Here is a 17,265-nt window from a genome sequence, read left to right as displayed (position 1 = left end):
CAACAACCCCTTACAAAATCCTCCAAATAGGCCAGGCACGGTGGCTCATGCTTGTAATCCCAGCACTTTGGGAGGCCGAGGCGGGCGGATCACGAGGTCAGGAGATCGAGATCACGGTGAAACCCCGTCTCTACTAAAAATACAAAAAATTAGCTGGGCGTGGTGGCGGGCGCCTGTAGTCCCAGCTACTCAGAGAGGCTGAGGCAGGAGAATGGCGTGAACCCGGGAGGCGGAGCTTGCAGTGAGCTGAGATCGCACCACTGCACTCCAGCCTGGGTGACAGAGCGAGACTCAAAAAAAAAAAAAAAAAAATCCTCCAAATATAAGGGGTCCATGTCTAATTGCTATGACAATGGCTGCCTCAATTCCCCAGTGAGGCTGCTTAACCACCCCCTCAGCCACTCCCACAATGACAAGTATGCACACCGTCTGCCAGTTTCTGCCACCATCGACACCACCCAAAAAGGCCCACGGACAGACATCCCTGTGGTTTTCCTTCTAAAGGGCAAACTCCCAGGAGTCAGACTTAAGGGTTTCTTCTTGTCTCTGAAGCTGCTGACGTACTGCTTTCCAAAAAGGCTGCCACAAGTCACATTTGGTTTTCTATCACTTTCAGTCTGAAGTGTGTTCTTCCCTTGGTCAGAGTCACGCTGCCAACTTGGTGCCAGGCTTGCCTGGCATGGCAAACTGCTGACCTCAGAGGCCCACAGGCATCTCCACTCACAGTCCACAGAAGCCGCCTGGGGTCCCAAGTGACCAGAGATGGCTGCCAACACTAACCCTCCAGGCCAGCCTTGGAAGAAAGGCTGCAGCATGTCCTCTGACAGGTATTTAACTGCTGCCAACAAGATACACACACAGGAGACTGACTGAGAGGGCAGGATCCACAGCTCCAAACCAACATGGTGAAGGAAGAGCAGAGGCCAAAGTGCAGGCCCTCAAGGACACGCAGACACTGGGGCTCAGGTGCAGCTCTTCAACTAATTTCTTTCCTCCTCTTCTTCTTCCCTCATTTGGGGGTGATGAACATTACTGAACATTACCACATCAGAGACGTCTGTTTCTTTCTTTTTTTTTTTTTTTTTGAGACAGAGTCTTGCTCTGTCACCCAGGCTGGAGTGCAGTGGCATGATCTTGGCTCACTGGAACCTGCATCTCATGGGTTTAAGCGATTCTCCTGCCTCAGCCTCCCAAGTAGCTGGGATTACAGGCATGTGCCACCACGCCCAGATACTTTTTATATTTTTAGTAGAGACGAGGTTTCTCCATGTTGGACAGGCTGGTCTTGAACTCCTGACCTCAGGTGATCCACCTGCCTCGGCCTCCCAAAGTGCTAGGATTACAGTCGTGAGCCACCGCGTCCAGCCGAGACGTCTGTTTCTAATAGCAGATTACATATTCCTAAACACCCTCTAACTACTAATATAAAAAACTTGACTTACACACTAGATCAATTTTAACAAATATACTCTAAATCAATTGCTGAGCTCTAAAGAAAGTAGAGGAAATCCCCAAGGGACAAACCCAGCAGTGCACTCAGACAGCAGCCAGCGACACAGAACTCAGAGCTGCTAGCGGGGCCAAGGCCACTCTCAGTAATTCACTCACAGCTTTGGGCCTACAGCGGTTTGCTGGGCACTGGGAGACAAGAACTTGAGCTTCCCTGCCCAGAGGGGGCGACTGAGTCTGAAACTTCCACATAAATGCAGATAACCAAAGGATGCCTGAACACCTGTGAAAAACCCACCAGCTAAAAATACGAACCAAGGAGGAATCCCATCTGCCTCTATCCAGTACACAGCAAAAAACACCAACAAAGTTACCTCTGAGACTCTGTAACTAAAGGCCTGCTGGGCCATGCATCTGGAGCAGGACCAGGAATGATGCCATTTGGTTCAGAAAGCCCAAAGACAGAAATTAACTCAAAGGAGTTGCAGGTCCATCACACTCCCCTGTGCCAACAAAAGCAAATGCAAACCTTCTCTGTAGAAAAGCTGCTAAATCTGGGCCGGGCACGGTGGCTCACACCTGTAATCCCAGCACTTTGGGAGGCCGAGGTGGGAGGATCATGAGGTCAGGAGATTGAGACCATCCTGGCTAACACAGTGAAACCTTGTCTCTGCTAAAAATACAAAAAAAAATTAGCCAGGGGTGGTGGCGGGCACCTGTAATCCCAGCTACTCAGGAGGCTGAGGCAGAAGAATGGTGTGAACCCAGGAGGCGGAGCTTGCAGTGAGCCGAGATCACACCACTGCACTCCAGCCTGGGAGACATAGCAAGACTCCATCTCAAAAAAAAATAGAAACGAAAAGAAAAGAAAAGCTGCTAAATCTGGATCCTTCAGGATTCCCCAAGACCAAGTCTGGTCAAATATAACCTGTCATAAGAACCAAAAAACCAAATGTAGAAGAGTAACACACGGGCCGGGCACGGTGGCTCACACCTGTAATCCCAGCACGTTGGGAGGCCGAGGCAGGAGGATCATGAGGTCAGGAGATTGAGACCATCCTGGCTAACACGGTGAAACCCCGTCTCTACTAAAAATACAAAAAATTAGCCGGGCGTGGTGGCAGGTGTCTGTAGTCCCAGCTACTCTGGAGGCTGAGTCAGGAGAATCGCTTGAACCCAGTGGGGCGGAGGTTGCAGTGAGCTGAGATCATGCCACTGCACTCCAGCCTGGGCAACAAGAATGAAACTCTGTCTCAAGAAAAAGAAAAGAAAAGAAAAGAAAAGAGGCAAGGTGCCAGGCGCGGTGGCTCACGTCTGTAATGCCAACACTTTGGGAGGCTGAGGCGGGTGAATCACTTGAGGTTAAGAGATTGAGACCAGCCTGGCTAACATGGTGAAACCCTGTCTCTGCTAAAAATACAAAAATTACCTGGGAATGGTGGTGGGCACCTGTAATGCCAGCTACTCAGGAGGCTGAGGCAGGAGAATCGCTTGAACCTGGGAGGCAGAGGTTGCAGTGAGCTGAGATTGCGCCACTGCACTCCAGCCTGGGCAACAGATTGAGACTCCATCTCAAAAAAAAAAAAAAAAAAAAAAAAAAAAAAAAGGTGGGTGTACAGCACCCCATGGTCCTGCTGAGGGAACGGCCTGAGTCTGTCAGGCCTCTGTTTACCGCTTTGGATCAGCAGGAAATCCAGGACACAGAGGGTCATGCTGGAGGGTCTTGTGAATGTGAAATCAGCAAGACCTCAGAGGTGGGAAACCCTACAGGTCAATGGACCAAGTTCCTCAACAGATAAATCTCAAGAAAAGGAAAGAGAGGAAAGGGGAACCTGAAGATTACAAGAAGTAAGACATACAAATTTCCTTAAAAAGCAAGACTAACTGGCAGCGTCTAGGGATAGACACTCAAGTAATGAAAGAATAAAAAGCCAGGCACGGTGGCTCACACCTGTAATCCCAGCACTTTGGAACGCCAAGGCGGGTGGATCACGAGGTTAGGAATTCGAGACCAGCTTGGCCAACATAGTGAAACCCCATCTCTACATAAAATTAAAAAATTAGGCAGGCATGGTGGCACGAGCCTATAGTCCCAGCTACTCAGGAGGCTGAGGCAGGACAAATGCTTGAACCTGGAAGGCAGAGGTTGCAGTGAGCTGGGATCACGTCATTGCACTCCAGCCTGGGCGACAGAGCGAGACTCTGTCTCAAAAAAAAAAAAAAAAAAAGGAATAAAAAAATGCAAACCCGTGATTACTACAGAAGCCAGAACAGCAGATACCGTTAGGGAAGCTTCTGCAGTGGCTGCCAATGCCTTATCCCCAGACCTGCTTGGTGCTTGCAATGGTGACACATAAGGTTCATCCATCAAGGCATACACTGTTCTCTGAGGTGTTCAGTACGCATTTTGTTTAATAATTAAAAAGGAGAGGGAGAAAAAAAAGGCCAAGCAACAGGAGAGAAGGAAGGAGGGCAAGAGCAGTGGGACACAAGCCTGGTTGAGCTGAGAGTTCCTCTGGCTGGGACAGAGCGTGTGCACTCAGTCATTCTCTTCACATTTAGATAATGGTTACGTGTTCCAGATTTAAACTTTTTTTAAAAAATTACCAGCTAGATTTGATTTAAAAGTGAAAAATGTGCCTGTAGTCCCGGCTACTCGGGAGGCTGAGGCTGAAGGATCACTTGAGCCCAGAGGCTGCAGTGAGCTATCATCGCACCACTGCACTCCAGCCTGGGTGACATGGTGAGATTCTGTCTCAAGAAAAGGAAAGAAAGGAAAAGGAAAAGGAAAAGAAAGGAAGGAAAGGAAGGAAGGAAGGAATTATCAAGATGCAAAACCCTTCAAGAAAGAAAGAAAAGGAAGGAAGGAAAGAAAAGAAAAGAAAAAGAAAAATATCAAGATGCAAAACCCCTCACAATCTCAAAGGAAGGATGAACCAGGGTCACTCTGGAAATGAACATCAACAAGAGGTTTCGTTTCACCTCATCACAGGGGTTGGCAAACAGTAGGTGCCCAATAAATCTTTGTTAAGAACAAATGAATGCTACGATTGCATACTGTGTCCCTAGATATATTAATTTGTGAATCTAAAAGTGACCAAGTGTAAAACCAGCCTATCACTCTGGCTGGTAAACAGGCTCACAGCCAACTGCCAGCAGGTCCCAGGCCCACCACTGAGCCAGTGGCCACAGCACATGCAACCTGCAGCGTCGAGAGGAAAACTGACCACTCGCTCCTTAAGGACTGAACTGATCTAAGGTACATGTGAGCAAGTGCCCAGACGGTCTCGATGGGAGCCAGCACACGTGTTCTGTGAAGGGCCAGTCAATACTTTCAGCTTTGCAGGCCTCACGGTCTATCACAACTAAACTCTGCTCTTGTAACATGAAAACTGGCACCAACAACGCGACCTGGCTGTGTTCCAACAACACTTTACAAAAACAGGCAGTAGCCAGGCTGTGCTAAGCGGTCTCTGAGTCCTGAAGGTCCTGAATGACCAACTCTACAGGGTGGCATGGCCACTGTACTGCCGGCACTCCTACCCAAGCCAGCAGGGCTAACACGATTTCCCGGCACACAGCTGCGTTCCACGTCTTTCACTCCAGACAAGCAGCTGGTATGCAGCTCACTCCACGCCGTACATGGACAGAGACGATAACCTTCTCCTCAGTGACACAAATTCCAGAATTCTGCAAAGTCAATCAAATCTGCTCAATAGTAACTGCAGATTCAGGATAATTACTGAATCCCTGGCAAGCAATACGGTCATGTGTATTCTGGTCAGTTGATAAGACCATAATGAGTCGTGTGAAGAGGAAAGAGGATAAAACTCAGCAACCTCGGGCACATCATGGGGACCTCATTTCCCCCATTCCCTGCTTCCTCCTCAGAGGACACTTACTTGATTTTTAGCAAGTTGAGGGATTTGTTGGAGGAGGCTGTTATCTCTCCGGTCTTGTTTCTATTGATGTAAACCGAGAAGCCATTATTTTGGAAGCCAAACTCCTTTGCAACCTAAAACAAGGCCCAAAGAACAGAAATTTAATGAAATGCTTAAGTATCACTACATATACCGTACACACACCAGACATTACTAGAAGAGTATTCACCAAATTTGGAAAGTGCCCATCATTTACCAAATTCCTCTTGCTATTTTGCTCTTTTAAAGAAATTCGTACTGCTCACAAAGGTGTCAATTAAAATGAATAAAATGGCCAAAAAAGCAAAGGTCTTGTCAATGATCAAACTTTGCAACACATTTAAGACTTTGAAGCAAACAAGAGTTAATGGCTATCCTTGTTTTGTTTTCAAACAGAGTCTCGCTCTGTCGCCCAGGCTGGAGTACAGTGGCACGATCTTGGCTTACTGCAACCTCCACCTCCCAGGTTCCAGTGATTCTCCTGCCTCAGCCTCCCAAGTAGCTGGGATTACAGGCGCCTGCCACCACGCCCAGCTGATTTTTGTATTTTTAGTAGAGGGGGGTTTTGCCATGTTGGCCAGGGTGGTCTCAAACTCCTGACCTCAGGTGATCCGCCCACCTCGGCCTCCCAAAGTGCTGGGATTACAGGCATAAGCCACCATGCACGGCCAATGGCTATGTTTGAAAAGTTCAATTTCTACTTTTGAATTCAATTGTAAAAATGCAATTCCAGGCCAGGCGCAGTGGCTCATGCCTGTAATCCCAGCACTTTGGGAGGATGAGGTGGGAGGATCACCTGAGGTTAGGAGACCAGCCTGACCAACATGGTGAATCCCCATCTCTACTAAAACTACAAAATTAGCCAGGCATGGTGGCACATGCCTGTAATCCCAGCTACTCGGGAGGCTGAAGCAGGAGAATCACTTGAAGCTGGGAGGCAGAGGTTGCAGGGAGCCGAGATCGCGCTATTCCACTCCAGCTTGGGCAACAAGAGCAAAACTCTGGCTGGGTGTGGAGGCTCACACCTGTAATCTCAGCACTATGGGAGGCTGAGGTGGGTGGATCACGAGGCCAGGAGTTCGAGACCAGCCTGGTCAACATAATGAAACCGTCTCTACTAAAAATACAAAAATTAGCCAGGCATGGTGGCGCACACCTGTAATCCCAGCTACCCGGGAGGCTGAGGTGGAACTGCTTGGGCCTGGGAGGTGGAGGCTGCAGTGAGCCGAGATCATGCCACTGCATTCCGGCCTGGGCGACACAGTAAGACTTTGTTTCAAAAAAAAAAAAAAAAAAAAAGCAAAACTCTGTCTCAAAAAAAAAAAAAAAAAACCCAATTCCAATTCTGAAACCTAACACAGAATGGTGCCACTAATTCAATCATAAAATGCAGGGCACTTTGCTAGATGCTGGGAATATTCACTCATTCCTTCAACAAGTATTAAGCAGTTCTATGTGCTCAGCTCCATTCTGGGTGTCCAGACCACAAAAATGAACTAGAAAAGACAAGGTTTCTGGCCGGGCGTGGTGGCTCATGTCTGTAATCCCAGCACTTCGGGAGGCCGAGGCAGGTGGATCACCTCAAGTCAGGAGTTCAAGACCAGCCTGACCAACATGGTGAAACCCCATCTCTCCTAAAAATACAAAAATTAGGCCAGGCGCAGTGACTCACGCCTGTAATCCCAGCACTTTGGGAGGCCGAGGCGGGCAGATCACGAGGTCAGGAGATCGAGACCAGCCTGGCCAACTTGACGAAACCCCGTCTCTACTAAAATACAAAAATTAGCTGGGCGTGGTAGCAGATGCTTGTTATCCCAGCTACTCAGAAGGCTGAGGCAAGAGAATTGCTTGAAACCAGAAGGTGGAGGTTGCAGTGAGCCAAGATCGCACCATCGCACTCCAGCCTGGGCGACAAGAGTGAAACTCCGTCTCAAAAAAAAAAAAAAAAAAAAAAAAAACAAAAATTAGCCAGGCATGGTGGTGCACGCCTACAGTTCCAGCTAGTCGGTGGGCTGAGACAGGAGAATCACTTCAACCTGGGAGGCGGAGCTGCAGTGAGACGCGATCACGCCATTGCACTCTAGCCTGGGCAACAGAACAAGACTCCATCTCAAAAAAAGAAAAAAGAAAAAAAAGACAAGGTGCCTGCTGTCAAGCAGTTTACCAACAAATGGGGGAGACAAAGTCAACAAAGGTCGAAATAAGCACTATGACAGAAAAGGAAAAGAAACCTCAGATGGGAGGCTAGAAGTCTCTCTGAAGAAGTTCAACTGAGCAGGGCCCACCTAGCGGTGGGGAAGCCTGCCACACGCGAGCTGGCAGAAAAGGCCACAGGGAGCAGGAGCAAGCACAAAGACCAGGAGGCAGGAAGGGCGTTGGAAACACGGAGGCCTGAGCCCAATAAACAATAAGGAAGATGAAACGAGATGAGGCTGGAGAGGCAGACAGGGCCATGGGAAGCCACACAGACGAAAGGCAGGGGGAATCATCATCCATAAAATCCCTGTTTCTCAACACCACACTGAAGAGGAAGCTAGAGTGCCAATCCTAGACACAAGAGAGACGGGCTGACACGGGATGAGATGGGACAGGATGGTGGGGATGAAGGCAAGAGCACACCTTCCAGCGGTGGTCATTGCCGGGCCCAAGCAGGACCAGGGGCAGGAACGGAATGAAAGGAGGGAGGTCAGAGTAAAGCTGAGAATTCTAGATTGAGAAACTATGTGGAGGTAACACCTGTGCAGGAACCATGAAAGGAAAGGCTAAAAAAAGAAGACGACTAGAGGGAAAATCAGGACCTCCACTTGACACTGAGATCGGAGGTGACAACCAGACACACTGCAGTGAAGCCATCCAGCAGGCAGGTATGCATCTGTGTCTGAGCCCAGGCAAGGGGCCAGAGCAAGAGCTCTACACTGAGGGGCCATCAGAGTAGATGTACCCAAATAAAAGGAATGTGAATCTCGGTAAAGAAACAAATCATAAAAGAACAATCAAATGGAAATTCTAGAACTGAAAAACACAAAAACAGAAATAAAAAATTCACTGAATGGGCTTATCAGAAGAAGGGAGAGAGCAGAAGAGTCAACCTAAACATAGGTGAATAGCTTGTGGTCCCAGCAACTCGGGAGGCTGAGGTGGGAGCACTGCTTGAGCCCAGAAGTTCAAGGCTACAATGAGATATGATCACACCACTGCACTCCAGCCTGAGTGACAAAGTGAGAATCCAACCAACTCTAAAAAGAAAAACATAAATGAATCAATAAAAATAACAGCTATATAATCTGAAGGCAGAGATTTGGGAAAAAAAAAAACAAAAAAGAGCCTTAGGAACCCATGGTACAGCATTATATGCTTCTCACTAGAAAAAAATGAGGGTTGGGTGCAGAGGTTCAAGCCTGTAATCCCAACACTTTGGGAGGTTGAGTTGGGCAGATCACCTGAGGTCAGGAGTTTGAGACCAGCCTGGCCAACATGGTGAAATCCCATCTCTACTAAAAATACAAAAATTAGACAGGTGTGGTGGTGCACCCCTGTAATCCCAGCTACTCAGGAGGCTGAAACAGGAGAATCACTTGAACCTGGGAGGTGGAAGTTGCAGTGGGCAGAGATTGTGCCACTGCACTCCAGCCTGAGCGACAAAGTGAGACTTCATCTCAAAAAAAAAAAAAAAAAATTCACCAGGTGTGCTGGCACATGCCTGTAATCTCAGTTACTCAGGAGGCTGAGGCAGGAAAACTGCTTGAACCCGGGAGGCGGAGGTTGCAGTCAGCCAAGATCACGCCACTGCACTCCAGCCTGGGCAACAGAGCGAGACTCCATCTCAAAAAAAAAAAGAAAGAAAAGAATGAAGATATAACAGAAAAATACTTAGAGTGGCCAAAACCCCAAAATTTAATGAAAAACATCAAATAACAAATCCAGGAAGTTCAGCAAACTCTCTCAAGTTAGGATACAAAGAACACCACTGTGAGGCACACCAGAGTCACACTGCTGACAGCCAGAGATCAATGAAGACAAGAAGAGGGTGGAACGACAGCTTCAAATGCTCAACAGGACTGGGCACCGCAGCTCCCGCCTGGAATCCCAGCATCTGGGAGACAGAGCGGGGAGGATCACTTAAGAAAATCAAGACCAGCCTAGACAACATGGTAAAACCCCATCTCTACCAAAAAATTAAGAAATTAGCTAGGAGGCTGACGTGGGAGGATCGTTTGAGCACGGGAAGTCAAGGCTGCAGTGAGCTGTGACTGTGCCAGTGTACTCCAACCTAGGCAAAAATAATAATAATATTAATTTTAAAATGGACTGGGCGAGGGTGGATCACACCTGTAATCCCAGCACTTTGGGAGGCCGAGGCGGGTGGATCACCTGAGGTCAGGAATTTGAGACCAGACTGGCCAACATAGTGAAACCCCATCTCTACTAAAAATACAAAAATTAGCTGGGCATGGTGACACGAACCTGTAGTCCCAGCTACTCGGGAGGCTGAGGCAAGAGAATCACTTGAACCCGGGAGGCAGAGGTTGCAGTGAGGCAAGATTATGCCACTGCACTCCAGCTTGGGCGACACAATAAGACTTCATCTCTAAAAAAAAAAGAAAAAGAGCCAGGTGTGGTGGCTCACTCTTGTAATCCCAGCACATTGGGAGGCCGAGGCGGGCGGATCACGAGGTCAGGAGATCAAGACCATCCTAACACAGTGAAACCCCATCTCTACTAAAAATACAAAAAACATTAGCCGGGCGTGGTGGTGGGCGCCTGTAGTCCTAGCTACTCGGGAGGCTGAGGCAGGGGAATGGCATGAACCTGGGAGGTGGAGCTTGCAGTGAGCCGAGATCGCACTACTGCACTCTAGCCTGGGTGACAGAGAAAGACGCCGTCTCAAAAAAAAAAAAAAAAAATTGGTGCATGGTGGGGAACAAAAATGAAAAGTCAACTCAGAAATCCGTTTTGAGGCTGGACGCAGTGGCTCACGCCTGTAATCCCAGCACTTTGGGAGGCCGAGGCAGGTGGATGGATCACCTGAGGTCAGGAGTTCAAGACCAGCCTGACCAACATGGTGAAACTCAGTCTCTATTAAAAAGACAAAATTAGCCGGACTTGGTGGCGTATGCCTGTAATCCCAGCTACTCAGGAGGCTGAGGCAGGAGAATTGCTTGAAGCCAGGAGGCAGAGGTTGCAATGAGCCAAGATCGCACCATCGCACTCCAGCCTGGGCAACAAAAGCGAAACTCTGTCTCAAAAAAAAAAAAAAATATTAGCCAGGTATGGTGGTGCACACCTGTAATCCCAGCTACTTGGGAGGCTGAGGCAGGAGAATTGCTGGAACCCAGGAGGCGGAGGTTGCACTGAGCCCAGATCACACCACCACACTCTAGCCTGGGCAACGGAAAAAGACTCCATCTCAAAAAAAGAAATTTGTATTGAATGAAAATATCCTCCCAGCACTTTGGGAGGCCAAGGCAGGCAGATCACGAGGTCAGGAGATCAAGACCATCCTGGCTAACACGGTGAAACCCCATCTCTACTAAAAATACAAAAAATTAGCCAGGCGTGGTGGTGGGCGCCTGTAGTCCAGCTACTCGGGAGGCTGAGGCAGGAGAATGGCATGAACCCGGGAGGCGGAGCTTGCAGTGAGCCAAGATCACGCCACTGCACTCTAGCCTGGGAGACAGAGCGAGACTCCCTCTCATAAAAAAAAAAAAAAAAAAAAAAGAAAGAAAAAGAAAATATCCTTCATGGCCGGGCGTAGTGGCTCACGCCGAAGCGGGTGGATCACGAGGTCAGGGGTTCAAGACCAGCGTGAAGATGGTGAAACCCGTCTCTACTAAAAATACAAAAAATTAGTCAGGTATGGTGGCGAGCACCTGTAATCCTAGCTACTCGAGAGGCTGAGGCAGAGAATTGCTTGAACCCAGGAGGCAGAGGTTGCAGTGAGCCGAGATCATGCCACTGCACTCCAGCCTGGGCAACAGAGCGAGATGCCATCTCAAAAAAAAAAGAAAATATCCTTTATATAAACACAGGGCAAAACGAAAACATTTTCAGGTCAAAAAACCCAAGGGTCTGTGACCAACAAACCTACCTACAACAAAGGCTAATAGATGTTTTTCAGTCTGAAGAAAAATAACACCAGACAGAAATAGTCTGGGGGAATCCACGGGAAAAGTAAATAAGGAAGAAACTGTGAAGATAAGCTAACAAGTACATAATATTCAACTATCACAGTAAATGGAATATTTTGTGATTGGCTAAAAAGAGAAAAACTGTCATGGGAATCCTGCACACAATGCAGGTCAGGAGACCAGGGAGGAGCCAGGGATGATTCTTGGAGTCAACTGTAGTCATATCTACAATTCATACTTTTTTTCTTTTTTTTTTGAGACAGAGTCTCACTCTGTCGCCCAGGACGGAGTGCAGTGGTGCAATCTCGGCTCACTGCAAGCTCTGCCTCCCGAGTTCACACCATTCTCCTGCCTCAGCCTCACCAGTAGCTGGGACTACAGGTGCCTGCCACCACACCCGGCTAATTTTTTGTATTTTTAGTAGAGACGGGGTTTCACCGTGTTAGCCAGGATGGTCTCGATCTCCTGGCCTCGTGATCCGCCCGCCTCGGCCTCCCAAAGTGCTGCGATTACAGGCGTCAGCCACTGTGCCTGGCCACTCTTATGAATTTTTTTTTTTTTTTTTTTTTTTTGAGACGGAGTCTCACTGCGTTGCCCAGGCTGGAGTGCCGTGGCCCCATCTCGGCTCACTGCAACCTCTGCCTTCTGACTTCAAGCAATTCTCTTGCCTCAGCTTCCCAAGTAGCTGGGATTACAGGCGCCTGCCACCACGCCCAGCTAATTTTTGTATTTTTAGTAAATGGGGTTTCACCATCTTGGCCAGGCTAGTCTTGAACTCCTGACTTCGTGATCCACCCGCCTCGGTCTCTCAAAGTGCTGGGATTACAGGTGTGAGCCACCGCGCCCAGCCGTGAAATATTTTTACACTTACTTTTGGACTCTTGGTCCTATAATTTTGAGCAGTGATCAGCTGTGACAAACACCTCATCCTATAGCAATCCAACCCAACCGTGATAGAGAAAAGCAATGCAAGAGGCAATTTGAGAATAGGGAAAATAAGAAAATGAGGAAAAGGGAAAAGGTATCGATGGGAGTAACAGCAGAGGATGAAAAATATCCTGAGGGTCAATACCCAGGCCACAGATACCTTTTTCAAAAATGTTGCTGCTGTTTCTCTCTTTGTTGCTGTGATCCGCTTCACTCCATCTGGGGACTGGACACGAATTATCTGTTGCAAACAAAACATGATGGTTACTGCACAGCCTAGTGTGGTCCTGAGGCTACGGCTTCCATCTGTGGTCTTTTAGCATCTGGGTCACTGAAAATTAAAGCCAAACCTCACTCTTCACCTTTCAATACCCAGCTCAATCCTTCTAGAAGATGATGCTGAGGGGTGAGATTCATCAACATATGGGGAGATATTTTAAGAGTACTGTCCTCTCAACTCTTAGTTTCACTCAGAAAACAACTTTAATTCCTAATCACTATTTATAGAGTATATGTAAAACACTTTTTGTCTCTTCAAACTTAAACAGAAAAAAACCCACCATGAAGCACGAATGAACTGTGTTCTTTAAAAAATGTTACTTTGGGGGGAAAAAAAAAAAAAGATGTTACTTTGTTCCAGGATCTATATACAAACATTAGACAGTCCTCAAGAGTCCTACAATTTAAAAGAATCACAGGAAATTTTCTAATTGTTACTATTTTTGTACTTTTTTGAGACGGGGTCTTGCTGTCACCCAGGCTGGAGTGCAGTGGCAAAATCACAGCTTACTGCAGCCTTGACCTCCAAGGTTCAAATGATCCTCTGACCTCAGCCTCCCGAGAGCTGGAACCACACCACACGCTTGCACCACCACACCAAGTTAATTTTTTTTTTTTTGTAGTGACGGAGTGTCATATTTCCCAGGCTGATCTCAAGCTCCTGGGCTCAAGTGATCCTGCCACTGTGCTGGGATTACAGGCGTGAGCCACCACGCCAGCTATTACTTACTTTCCCTAAAAAAGATTTAAAAATGGCCAGGCACAGTGGCTCACGTCTGTAATTGCAGCACTTTGGGAGGCGAAGGCGGTGGATCACTTGAGCTTAGAAGTTCAAGACCAGTGGGCAACATGGGAAAACCCCATCTCTACTAAAAATACAAAAGTTAGCCAGGCATGGTGGCATATGCCTATGGTCTCAGCTACTTGGGGAGCTGAGGCACGAGGATCACTTGAACAAGCGAGGTCGAGGCTACAGTGAGCCGAGATGGTGCCACTGCACTCCAGCATTGGTGACAAAGTGAGACCCTGTCTCAAAAAAAGAGATTAGGCCGGGCACAGTGGCTCCTGCCTGTAATCTCAGCACTTTGGGAGGCCGAGGCAGGCGGATCACCTGAGGTCAGGAGTTCGAGACCAGCCTGGCCAACATGGTGAAACCCCATCTCTACTAAAAGTACAAACATTAGCTGGGCGTGGTGGCAGGCACCTGTAATCCCAGCTACTCGGGAGGCTGAGGCAGGAGAATCGCTTGAACCCAGGAGGCAGAGAGTCTCACTCTGTTTTGTTAGTTAGAGTCTCACTCTGTCACCCAGGCTGGAGTGCAGTGGTGCGAGCTCGGCTCACTGCAACCTCCGCCTCCCGGGTTCTAATAATTTTTCTGCCTCAGCCTCCTGAGCGGCTGGGACTACAGGTGCACGCCGCCACGCCTGGTTAATTTTTTGCATTTTTTTTTTTAGTAGACACGGGGTTTCACCATGTTTCCCAGGCTGGTCTCAAACCCCTGAGCTCAGGCAATCCACCTGCCTCGGCCTCCCAAAGTGCTAGGATTACAAACGTGAGCCACCACGCCTTAATTTTTGTATTTTTAGTAAAGACATGGTTTCACCATGTCGGCCAGGCTGGTCTCGAACTCCTGACCTCATGATCCACCTGCCTTGGCCTCTCAAAGTGCTGGGATTACAGGTGTGAGCCACCATGCCCAGCCCAGAAACTTTTCAAAAGACCTCTTTCTTAAATTCAAAATAACTTTTTAAATCAATTTCAAAAGAAGAGTGTTTTAATTCCTCACAATCTGAGAAATTGAATGAGATCCAATGCTGTCAATGAGAGCCTAGCCTTATACACTAGTGGGAAAAAAAATGGCCTTGTCTGAAACACTTTTCACTTGTCAATGGCTACTTTAACTCAGTTAAAAGTACAAAGGTAGTTTGAAAGAAGGTTTGAGTGCTAATTCCTAACCTATTTCTAGGCAAAGTCACCAATGATTAACACATTTTTTTTTTTTTTTTTTTTTTTTGAGACAGTCTCACTCTGTTGCCCAGGCTGGAGTGCAGTGGCGCAATCTGGGCTCACTGCAACCTCCACCTCCCGGGTTTGAGCAATTCCCCTCCCTCAGCCTCCAGAGTAGCTGGGATAATAGGTGCCTGCCACGACACCCGATTAATTTTTGTATTTTTAGTAGAGACAGGGTTTCACCATGTTGGTCAGGCTAGTCTTGAACTCCTGACCTCGTGATCTGCCCGCCTCGGCCTCCCAAAGTGCTGGGACTACAGGCATGAGCCACTGCATGGCCACATTTTATTTTTCAAAGGAGTTAAAGGTTTCTTGGCCGGGAATGGTAGCTCAGGGCTGTAACCCTAGCAGTTTTGGGACCCCAAGAAAGGAGGATCCCTCGAGCTCAGAGACCAGCCTATGCAACACAGCAGAGACCTCATCTCTATAAAAAAATTTTTTTAATTAAAAAGATTTAAAGGCCAGGCACAGTGGCTTATGCCTGTAATCCCAGCATTTTGGTATGCCGAGGCGGGCGGATCACAAGGTCAGAAGTTCAAGACCAGCCTGGCCAACATGGTGAAACCCCGTCTCCACTAAAAATAAAAAAAGACATCAGCCATGCGTGTTGGCGAGCACCTGTAACCCCAGCTACTCGGCTGAGGCAGGAGAATTTCTTGAACCCGAGAGGCAGAGGTTGCAGTAAGCAGAGATCACACCACTGAACTCCAGCCTGGGCGACAGAGTGGACTCCATCTCAAAAAAATAAAATAAGATATATAAAAAAAAAAAAAGGAGTCAACGTTTCCTAAGTTTCTCCTGGGCCATATATTCATTCCACTCATCTCCAGGTTGGGAAACATGGAGGCACCAGGAGGGCCCCTGAATGGAGAGATGATGGAACCACCAGAGAAAAGCCTTGCACTTAAGTGCTAGGTTCTCCCAGAGATCCATTTGTTTGTGTGTGTGTGACACAGTCTCATTCTGTCGCCCAGCGTGGAGTCCAGTGATGCCACCTAGGCTCACTATGTTGGCCAGGCTGGTCTTGAACTCCTGACCTCAGGTGATCCACCCACCTCAGCTTCCCAAAGTGCTGGGATTACAGGTGTGAGTCACTGCGCCGGGCCTGGAGACCTGTTCTTGACAACACCTGGCAAAACTGCAGACTGTCAGTAGGAACATTACTCCTCACCCAATACTGCTAAGCCTCCCCCAGAAATCCCAAATCTTCCTTAATATTAACCAAAATGCTTCTGTCCAATGGTCAGTTATTTTCCCATCACATTTACTTTTGGGGAGAAACTTCTCACAAGTTAACGAGGGACTGGTTTTCTCTGATTCGTCACTGATATTTTTTACCTTAAGGCAGGTTGTGTGATAATTTTTTTTTTTTTTTTTTTTGAGACGCAGTCTCACTCTATGGCCCAGGCTGGAGTGCAATGGAGGGATCTCAGCTCACTGTAACCTCCACCTCCCGGGTTCAAGCAATTCTCCTGCCTCAGCCTCCCAAGTACCTGGGATTACAGTGCGCCATGACGCCCGGCAATAATTTTTTGTATTTTTAGTAGAGACGGGATTTTGCCATGTTGGCCAGGCTGGTCTCAAACTCCTGACCTCAGGTGATCCACCCGCCTCGGCCTCCCAAAGTGCTGAGATTACAGGCGTGAGCCACTGCGCCCGGCCGACAATTTTAATTTCAGGTAAAAAGTGAAATCAACATCATTCACAACATTCCTTTTAAAGAGGAATTGTCAAGTTGTTCTTCCAAGCAAGGAGCAAAGCCGGCAAGTTACTGTGTTTTCATTTTCCCAGGTCCTCTGGTGGGGAGGGAGCTCTGTAAGGTCCCCGTCTGCAGAGCTGCTCTCCTCAGTGACTCATGACAAGGCACTTGCTGGGAAGGGGGAGAGCAGGAGGAGAGAATCAGAGGGAGATTAGGATAAGAGGTGTCCCTGGCTCTGAGAGGGGCAGGACTGGCTGGGAGTCCCTGGAATTAGACCAGGAAGTCTCCTGGAGCCGGGAAACGGGTGGGGAAGGAGGGCGGTTTCTCTTTGCCACAGTCCATTCTCCCTGCAGAAAGGCTCGGCCTTCCCCTGCCCAGGGCGGGGAACCGGGGTCGCAAGTCCTCCGGGGAGGGACAGGGACGGGAAGCAGCCGAGGGGGTGAAAGTCCCCGAGAGGGGCCCAGCCACTACAGAGAAAGCCCCGGCGAGGGAAGGGAAAGGGGCCGAGTCGCGGGGCCGGCAGGCCCGCCTCCCCCACAGGCCGAGGCCGGCAAATCTGCTGCCTCATCCCGGCGTCCCCGCTCCCGCCCGGCCGCCGCACTCACGATGCTCTCGGCCATGGCGGCTGCTCCTGCCTCCGGGCTCGAGCCCCGGGCCGCCGCCGCCTGCCGCCCCAAGGGCCTCGCAGACCCGGCCGCGGCCTCAGCCCCGGCCCCGGCCTCCCTACGCCGCCGCCACCGCCGATCCAGCTTCGCCCGCCCGGCTCCGCCAACCGCCGACGTCCCCGTGCCTCGCTCAATACGCTCCCCTCGGGCGCCCGGCCGGGAAACCAGGTTCCGGCCCCACCAACGGC

The 17,265-nt window shown here is 48.9% G+C and overlaps 1 protein-coding gene across 2 annotated transcripts in view; it reads right to left on the bottom strand.

Annotated features, from left to right (window-relative positions):
* NPLOC4 (NPL4 homolog, ubiquitin recognition factor) overlaps positions 1–17,249 on the bottom strand; it is a 74,234-nt gene extending 56,985 nt beyond the window's left edge. For both annotated transcript variants that reach the window (XM_003274826.4, XM_030827473.1), the window contains exons 1-3: positions 17,018–17,249; positions 12,585–12,665; positions 5,352–5,464 (exon numbers count right to left, since the gene is read on the bottom strand). In XM_003274826.4, the coding sequence (XP_003274874.1) occupies positions 5,352–5,464; positions 12,585–12,665; positions 17,018–17,032 (209 nt within the window). In that variant the 5' untranslated portion in view covers positions 17,033–17,249. The remainder of the gene's footprint in view (positions 1–5,351; positions 5,465–12,584; positions 12,666–17,017) is intronic.
* Between the last annotated feature and the right edge of the window lie 16 nt (positions 17,250–17,265).

Source organism: Nomascus leucogenys, chromosome 14 (genome assembly GCF_006542625.1).
Source record: "Nomascus leucogenys isolate Asia chromosome 14, Asia_NLE_v1, whole genome shotgun sequence".
NCBI lineage: Eukaryota > Metazoa > Chordata > Mammalia > Primates > Hylobatidae > Nomascus > Nomascus leucogenys.
This window is presented reverse-complemented; position numbering and strand designations above follow the sequence as displayed.